Consider the following 9,375-nt stretch of genomic DNA (forward strand, 5'->3'; position numbering starts at 1 on the left):
AATGGGATCCTCTCACACGCCATTCCCATTAATGACCAATCCCCCAATTATGTAAATCAGAGAACGGTCACTAACAGTGAGAACTTGAAGTTGCTCACATAAACACCAACAGTGTCACATTGCAGAGAGCACTAATTGGCCACTACTTTTCATATAATTGCAGCGACTGGGGTCACATCCTCAGCTAACCTCTCCTTTAAGTATTGTTTTTCAGCACACAAACAGTTAATGGAGCAATTAAGATGGCGCTCACAAGCACCACTTGTGGGGACCATTTGGCAAGAAAGAGCTGGAGAGAGGCACACTGGGATGTTGTAACCCTTCATACTGTACACGAGTCTTGGGCCAGAGGGAGTGTTCAGTGGAGGCACAAACACTGTACAAAACTCTCATATTGTAAGCTAATGGTCACCGCTGGACTAAACATCCTGTATTACACAATTTCTATGATTTCGAAACACTTAAACCCAACAAAGTTTTTCTTCTGGTGTCAACATATACTGAAAAAAAACCCCCACATACAGCCATTCACTTTACATGTATTTTGTTATCAAAATCCAAAATGTAGATTCCTTTTATTACTGTTTCAAAGCATTTCGCTGTATTTGCACTTTTAGTTGTTCAGTAAAAAAAAAAAGATCAGTTTCTTTCAGTCGCACTCAGTGACACTTATTATTGTAAACAGAATTGCTGAAACAGCATTAAAAGTGTAAAATAATGTAGCAAAAACATGCATCAGATATGGTGACAACATTTTATGCTGCTCTTCATCCAATAAAAAGTCCACTGTGCCACAGTCGTAACATGCTGAGCCTCTACAAGACGCACGGAAGACAAAAACTCTACCATTCATCTCATCGCACCATAAAAGATATCAGCTGGCAAAAAATTAAACACACAGTAACATTTAATACGGCTGTGAATGTGTCAAACGGAGATAATGTGAATGCCACCTATTTCTGAGACTAATCCCTGGAGAGTGAAGAGGAAAAAAGTTTTCATCTCTTCATCTACCCCCTTCTACCACAGACTTTGCCCACCCTCTATGACTAAGTTATGCCCTGTCATGTAGTCGGAGGCGTCAGATGCCAAGTAGACCACTGCAGCTTGCAGGTCTGTCACTTGAGCCAGTCTACCAGCAGGGATATCTGACAGCCAGCGCTGCACCAGAGGCCTCAGACTCTCCGAGTGGATGAGAGGGGTGTCAACAATCCCCCTGAAAAGAGAGGCAGACAAAGTGAGAGAGAAAGGAGGGGAGAGGAAAAAAAAAAAAACACACTGAAATCAGAAGGCATCACAGTTCAGAGCCAGGAGTGACAGCGTTGTTTCAGAGCCACCACTTTGGTGACAAAAATAAACCCAATTATCCTTTGAAGAAAGGGCATGGCATGGCATCTCTGATGATATTTACTGTGGGACTGGTGGCACTTAAATGACTGGCACGTCTCAGGAAGAGCCCATGGGTGCGAGGGGACGTCTGGCATAATTTGCTCATAGCCTTTGGTTAACTACTTATTACATGCAGCTCCCTCATATTGCTGCTCTGATTCCTGACTGAAAAGTGCTTGAACTACTTTGATGCTGAGACAGTGTTTAGGTAGAATTTATCAAGGAATAAAGGTGCAACTCTTTTCATTTTGTGGCTGCACTTTCAGCTAATAGCTTTGTGTCACAACAAATGTCACTCTTTCCAGCTCCTGCAGTAAATATCACAGAGCTTACATTTGAATAAATATGTCAACATGCCCGCCTGTGCCTAATATGAGACGGCTTATGACTTTCTGCACAATTGGTGTGACAGTGACTAAAAGCCATAAGGCCCGAATCATTGTTCAACGCATCCTGGTGCCTTGATATGGAATTCCAACATTTGGCTAAATTAGCACTTCCAAGGAGCGTGTGACACCTTGGTTAACATATTCCACCTCAATTATATTTCTCTTCAGCTGCCCTGTTATCTGGAACCTTTCCTGGCAATCAGAGGTACTGTTTTCCCTCAGCCAATTTTCTAGATAATGCAGCTTATCACCGCTGCGGCTAAAGTTGCCAATGGAATCAGGCTCCAGTCAACCTCGTGAGCGCTAATTGTGTCCCTTTTTTATGCATATTTACCGACTGTCACTTCAAAGAAATCAGCGGCCCATTGAGACACCCAGTTAGCGAAGGGAGAGAGAATTGCTTCTTTGCAAATTAAAATTAGCAAACAAGCTGCCGATAAATAAAGCTGAGCGCGGTGCGTGTGTGAGGGCTTTGTTCTGGGGCTGTGACTGGGCCTGGCTCGCCCGGCGCCACCGGACGGATTTGCTCAGGGATGGCTGGGGCTCAGGGATGCTCCACTTAACACTCCCCCCCTCCAACATGCAGCCCTTCCTGTGTTCTCCTCTTTTCTTCCTACCGCTCAGCTTCACAGACAAATAGATACAAACAAGGCGCTATTGTTGCGCAGACACTTGGAGTGAGGTTGCAAATTTGATTCCCTAATTGAACAGAACAATTAGAGCAAGTGTTTGGTTGATTCATCCCTCAAGACGTCATCTAATTAAGCACTGATGCATTGTTTGAGGACTTAAATTAGTGCATCATTCTCAAATGGGGCTCCTCGTATGAAAGCAAACACACTAATGGCCGCGTCCTTTTGAAGCTTAACCTCCTACAACAATCAAAAGGTGGGCCAGCTGCGATTTAGCATAAAAGCAGACGAAGGCCAGGAATAGACGGCACTTACGGTGAGATGCAGTTGACACGGACTCCTCTGTCAATCCATTCAGTGCCCAAAGTCTGAGTCAGTTTGACCACTCCAGCCTTGGATGTGTTGTAAGAAAGCTGCTTCTGGGGATGGGGGACTGCAGGATAGGAGGGTGGAAAGAAAATCAGCTCTCTAAATGGACAACACAGAGCTTTATTAAGGTAACATTTACTGCATCATTAACAATAGTATGTATTTTTGAAATCCTCATTTTAAAAATCTGTTTTATTCTTGATACCATAAAAAAGAGAAGAGCTAAATAGCTCCTTTCTTTAAAAAAAAAAAAAAAATTTAAAAAGGCCTAACAGCTCTGGGTACTACTAGTGGATGCTAGATAAAAGCTCTTCCATTAGCTGCTGGGGACTCTGTGGATGAAGCCATGTAAAATTAATTGCTTATAATGTCCAGTTATGCTCTGTCCTCAGCAACACAGGCAGGGAGCCATTTGTTTGCCTTGACCATCACAGATGCTGCACACTGCATGGGATGCCGGGACAGGGGCTCATTTTCTGCTGGTTGATTAATCATCACAAGGAAGGCTCCAAGTTACATACAACTTTAGTAGTTAACCTCATCACCCGCCGATCTGACTGCCAAATGGCTTCAGTGTGAGACCGGGATGATAAATACCGGCCAGATGCAGAGAGGCAGAGACCAGTCCTGGGGAGAAAAGGCTGGAGCATCCCGCATACACCGCTCAGACAAAAGAAAAAAAAAGGAGAAAAATGTGCAGGATAAGAGGTAAAAGTTGGAAAGTGATGAAGAAATAATATGTAAAGGGTGGGACAACAGATTGGTAGCTGAAAGCGGGGTTGAGTGGGATTGTGTAGGCGTGGCGAGATAGCGGAGGGAAGGTAAGGCTGGCTTGGGCTGGGCTGGATAAGGGTAGGCTAGGACCTCAGAGGAGCAGGCGAGGAGGAGCAGAGCCCAGGGCTTACACGCAGATTGAAGGTGAAATCCGACTTATCAGGACAGGAAACACAGCTCAAAATGCCTAACAACACTAATCCTTGCTCAAGACCTGATGATACGGGCCCAAAATACCATTCAGAAAATGCCTTCATCCTTTAAATAAACCTGCATTGATGTTTTCGCCGTCTTAAAGAGCAGTAATCCCCAGAGAAGGGAAAAAGAGGTAGAAGGAGAGCATTCTCCAAAGCCCTCTTTAACATTCACCCTGCTACTTATTGCCCATTTCAAGTGGGAGAAAACATGCTCTTTATCAGACACGCCTTTACATTTTGAATTCTGCTGAGCAGATAAGGAGTTCAAATGATGCACTCTTTTCCCAGACTGCTGCTGCTGTTGTAATGTACATTACTATGCAGCGGAGATCTGCAGGTAAGAATGTGAGAGTCACAAATCCCTCAGTAAGGTCATCGTGCAGCCAAAAAAGCCATATCAAGTTAGATATTTCCTGTCTGGGTGTCTTTGAGCTGCTGGCCATCATTGAGAAAAAAAACAGTTGTTTATGGTCTGGAGTGTGTGTATGTGTGTGGAGGGGTGTTAGCGGGCACACACGCACTTTCTATTCAGCAGATGGACAAAAAGCTGTCATTGTGCATTTTAATTGGACATTTACGGCTGCTTTTTGGGCTTCCACTTGGCTAGAACAGGTCCCATCTGATTACACATTATGACAATATTATAACAGATGTCCAGACCAATAAAGTAAATTCCTGAAGGACCCAACGTAATGTGAGTAATTGATCATTTTCTTTATGCCGGCCTCTATTTACCAGCATGCTCCTGTTTTACAGATTGCCCCTGCAGTCGGGACTGGGGCCCATATGGCACAGCACTTTACAGGCGATTTGACTATACTGCTGATGAAGTGTTGCTGTTCCTCTGGAGGAACCTGTTGGAGGAGGAACATTACACCGGTGCTGCGAATTACAAGGCTTTTACTAAGCTCTCACTAAACTCTAAAAGTGTCTTCCGCTGTTCAAACAAGGCCGCTGGCACAGGCTGGGGTTTTGCCGTTGCACAGGAACCCTCCCTCCCATGTTGGACCTCAGGTTGCCTTCCACATCCTCCAGACAGCTCCGCAGAGAGGGGATGTTTATTATGATGCAAAACTGCCTCGGCGAGACGCAATCACAACATTTTGTATTTTCTGCTATGCTTACTGCATGCAGGGGTGGAAGCGTCAGCACAGAGCAGTTTAACTGGGGTAAAAGTTGCAAAGGAGAAAAGCTGCCTAATCTGGTTTTAAGTGCCCAGGTTCACCTTAAGTTTCCACAAACAGGAAAACTATTCAATGTGATGTGTACTCCTCCACATAGCTGTATGGCGCAAATGTATTTAACTCCCCCCCTCTTCCCAGCTCTCCACGCCAAAAGGAGAGATTAAAAGCAGACATGGAGGGGCTCCAGAGAGAAAGTGAGGGAATAGAATCATCGCTCACCTATTAGACTGGCCATGGAGGCTGTGTTGATAATCTTGCCGTATCCTTGCTTCAACATCACTCGACCTGCTGCCTAAGGCAAGGATTCAGGGGTGAAAGAGACACATTAGACACCTTATTATTGAAGCACCAACATGCCATAAGCACCAGCTTGAGCACAGATCAACACAAAAACATGGAGTTTATCATCGGAGGCTCAACAACATTTTTTGGTGGATTTGAAAGCTGCACAAAAGGGGGCTGTAGGATGTTCAGAGTATATATAGACGTCTGACAGCAACTAGATAATTTAGAACTAAATTTAGTTACTACAGAGGAGCTGGAGCTGGTTGGACCATCACTAATTAGGTCATATTCTAACTAGTTCTGACAGAAATAGACCACTAAAGGAATCCGTGATCAAGAATCCATTTAGTTCTTTTAGCATATTTTCACTCAGATTTTACTGGTGAAAGAAATCTTTTTTTATATTATAAATTTGATCACAGCAGACATTAACAAAGATTGTGATACAAGGAGTAAAACTCTATGGATCTGCATCATTTGTGCCTGCTGTAGGTACATAATCATGTTATACCTGTGATTACGCACGTACTGTCATATTTTTCTTTTGAATATATCAGGTAGCATACTGATTATATGTTCCTTTGTGGGTTTTGGAAATTCTCCTGCTTCTAAAGCTACAAAATCTTTTTTAAAAAAAGATTTATCTAAAAATGACGTGTCACAAAGCTGAAAGTTTTTGTTATTTTTATTAGCTCCTGACTTTTTGGAAACACATGATTTTTCTCAAGACAGAGTCAATGAATTATTTTGGTGCTAAAGCAGCAACTCTGTAATCTGTTGCAAGGAATGTGTTAATTTAAATATACTCCCATCACAAAAGTTGTTGTGATCTGTAAAAAGTAGATGCTTAATTTTAACCTAGTAGATTCTCTGTTTTATGTAGTTTTTAAAAATATATTTAACAAATGAAAGGAAATTTCCCATATGTTTATGAAACTGGTGCAGAATGTCATAATACTTCCATTCTCTGTGGTATATTCTAATGTTCTTTGCCTTTCTTACAGACTTCTGGGTGCAGTGGAAAAATGTAATTCTTCCTACAGATTGTTCATCAAAGCAACAATGAAATCTCACAGCATCGACTCAATGTGTTATGAAGCTCCTTCTAACAAAGTCCATTACTATCAGTCATATTTAACCTCACGTTTAAAATATCTACTGTTAAAAGTCCTCGTCTTTTTTGGCCTGAAAATTGCACATCACACCACTGCAGTTTGGTGGAGCGAGTAAACGGTCTCTGTGGCTGCCACTATCACACACTTTCACACAGTTCTGGCTCAGACAGCCGGTGAAACACACCTGACAGCACATGAAGGTCCCCCTCAGGTTCACATTGAAGGTTTGGTCCCACTCCTCCAGACTGGTGTCTTCGCTGGCTGAGTTCATGTTGATGCCAGCATTGTTGCAGGCGATGTGAAGCGCTCCCCATTTGGAGACGATGGTGTCGATCATCCTCTGGACGTCCTCTGATTTGCTAATGTCAGCTTTGATTGAAATGGTATTTATGCCTGTTTTGTTTTTGTTTGTTTTTTTGAAAAAAAGAAAGCATAAAAGAAACACATGTCTGTCAGAAAACCTAATGCAAATAACTTCCGTTCCTGAACATTTTAGAAGTTTAGTTTGGAGGAGATGCACATAAGAAATAAAATAAAAAGGCTGAAAAATAATAAAGGCACACAGTAAACTGAAGAATCTAAAGTAGTTTTGTAAGATATTTTAAAAGAGCATTTTGTTTTTCATTTTTTATCTGTGTGGGATATTTCATTCTCTAAGAGGAAAAGATAGGAAATCACACAGACAGGTTTAGAAGATCATGTTGACCAGATATTTTTTTGCTATAGTTTGCTGCCATCTGCTGGTCAAAAACTATAAACTGATCACACTCACAGATGACATTTGATCCCAAATTGTAACTCTGTTTCAATGTATTCACGCAAGATTATCTTGCTTGTTTTTTCCCATTTAATGCCTGGGTGTTGAGAGGACCTTTCATCAGTGTGTCATTTCAAGCATCTGTCAATGCAGAGTTGCTAGTTTAAAGCCAGTTTTACTAGTTTCAGGCCAACGGAATGCCAGTGGTGGAAAATTACAGATTCTCAAGTGCTTCAATAGGTACAATTCCTGAAGTATCTTTACTTTGAGTATTTCCACGTACTTTACATTTTTACCACACTACATTTCACAGTGAAATTATGTCTTTTCTGCTCTACTACATTTATTTTACAGCTTTAGTTGCTTAGTTACTAAGATTAGGTGTTTACACAGTGGATAATTTAACAACATGCCATTACAATAAAACACACTGTTAAAGATAAAACTGCTTCCAACCTCTTTGACCTCTGACATCTTACTAAAAACAGTGCAGAGTCAGGGTCATGTTACAGATGTGCGAGTTGCTTTTAGCTCATTAAATACTGATTTTTCCCTCCAAACTTCTCACATGGCTTTGGTTCAAAAATATTTAAAGGATTCAACAGCGTATCAAAAATCAATGACTAGAGGCAAAAGTCCAAAGACTAAAAATAGAATGTGTATATAATCAATGTGTAGAAAACTGTATAGAAAGGAGTTCAAACTGGCTCCACTTGCAGCAGCACTAATTATATCATATATAATAATATATCAGTCAGAGGGACCAAACCAGCAGTTTTACTTCAATACTTTAACTATATGCTTTTACTAAAGAAGATTTTTTCAGGACTTATACTTGTAATGGAGTATTTCTAGTAAAAGATTAGAATACTTCCTCCAGCACTCCCGAATACTATCATTTCTTCAGGTTCTCACAGGCACCGTCTCACTGTAGTTGCTGACATTCATCTGTTTCTCTGCTTCACATTAAGAGCAATTAAAAGGATGCTGTGATATTCCAGCTATGTCACCAAACAACAGCAGAAAGAATTAATTGTCAAATCACTGTCTTTGTCAGGGGAATGCTCCAAATTAAATTTATTTTGCTTTATCGACTGTGAAATTGTATCCACCCATTTAGTTGCATCCATAGCAAATGAACTAGTGAGTAAAGAAAGGAAAGTAATAGGCAAATATTTTCATCATCTATTAACTGTTTGAGTAATTTTTCAAGCAAAAAATGCAAACCATGTTGTGTTTCCAGCATTTTAAATGTGTAATTTGAAGGGTTTTACTTTTCTCGACATTACCGTACAGTGAATATCTTTGAGTTGAGTCGGTGGAGACTGTGATGTTCATTTTTCTGATGTTTTAGGTTAAAAAGCCTCAGATAAAACTTCAAATTCAGAAACATATCCCTAGCCACAATTACATTATTACCACTATGAAATAGCACACAGAAGAAGATCCACGGTCTGTCTGTGGAGCAGGTGGGGAGTTTTAAATATCCTGGGACAGAGATTGACACCAGCCTGTCCTTTGGCCAAAATGTGGACTCCGTCTACAAAAAGGCACAGCGGTGTTTCCATCTGCTGTTTGAGTGTGGTTTTTAAATTTTGTCTTACAGCCGTGACAAAAGACGAATTTCTGTTTTTACTTTACTATAGACAATAAAGTTATCTATTCTATTCTGCTCTATTCTAAGTTATATAAACTTGAGTGTTTTGTAAATGGAAATTAGGGCGACATTAATGTTTCTATATTAAGTTCAACCAACCAACCTGCACACAATGTGGCTGGTAGGTTCAAAGCTACTTAAAAAAGGGTTCAGAGCAGGATGGGGACAAGCAGCTCATGCTTAAGTCTACACATGCAGCGTTACCACCCCTTACCTTTAAGAAAGAGCTCCTTAGCAACCGCCTCAGCTTTATTTTGCTCCATATCGACCACGGCCACCTTCGCTCCAGCCTCACCCAGCGCATGAGCGAATGCCCGGCCTATGCCCTGTCCAGCCCCCGTCACGTAAGCTACCTTCCCATCAAGACGCATCCGATCCAGGATGGAGCGCCCTTTGACACCGTGGAAAACCTCATCATCTGTTATTTCACACTGATAAATAACAAGCAGACACGATCAATGAGGACGGTGCTGCTACTAAACGAAGATATGATAACAGCCGTCATCGATTGAGGTCTACAATACCTGAGTTCGTGAGCTCTCGGTGGCCGCAGGAACCCGACGGATGATACTGATGCCATCTCTGAGAGGAACGATGACCTATCAAACAAGGAGGGCACCGTTAGAA

General features: G+C 41.5%; 1 protein-coding gene across 1 annotated transcript in view; it reads right to left on the reverse strand.

Annotated features, from left to right (window-relative positions):
* Positions 1-527: 527 nt before the first annotated feature.
* The window catches only part of zgc:113054 (uncharacterized protein LOC541322 homolog), an 11,866-nt gene continuing 3,018 nt past the window's right edge, over positions 528-9,375 (reverse strand). The window contains exons 6-11 of the mRNA XM_023266559.3: positions 9,273-9,347; positions 8,963-9,179; positions 6,519-6,727; positions 5,154-5,226; positions 2,726-2,843; positions 528-1,216 (exon numbers count right to left, since the gene is read on the reverse strand). Coding sequence (XP_023122327.2) covers positions 1,021-1,216; positions 2,726-2,843; positions 5,154-5,226; positions 6,519-6,727; positions 8,963-9,179; positions 9,273-9,347 — 888 coding nt within the window. The 3' untranslated portion in view covers positions 528-1,020. The remainder of the gene's footprint in view (positions 1,217-2,725; positions 2,844-5,153; positions 5,227-6,518; positions 6,728-8,962; positions 9,180-9,272; positions 9,348-9,375) is intronic.

Source organism: Amphiprion ocellaris, chromosome 5 (genome assembly GCF_022539595.1).
Source record: "Amphiprion ocellaris isolate individual 3 ecotype Okinawa chromosome 5, ASM2253959v1, whole genome shotgun sequence".
In the NCBI taxonomy this organism is placed as follows: domain Eukaryota; kingdom Metazoa; phylum Chordata; class Actinopteri; family Pomacentridae; genus Amphiprion; species Amphiprion ocellaris.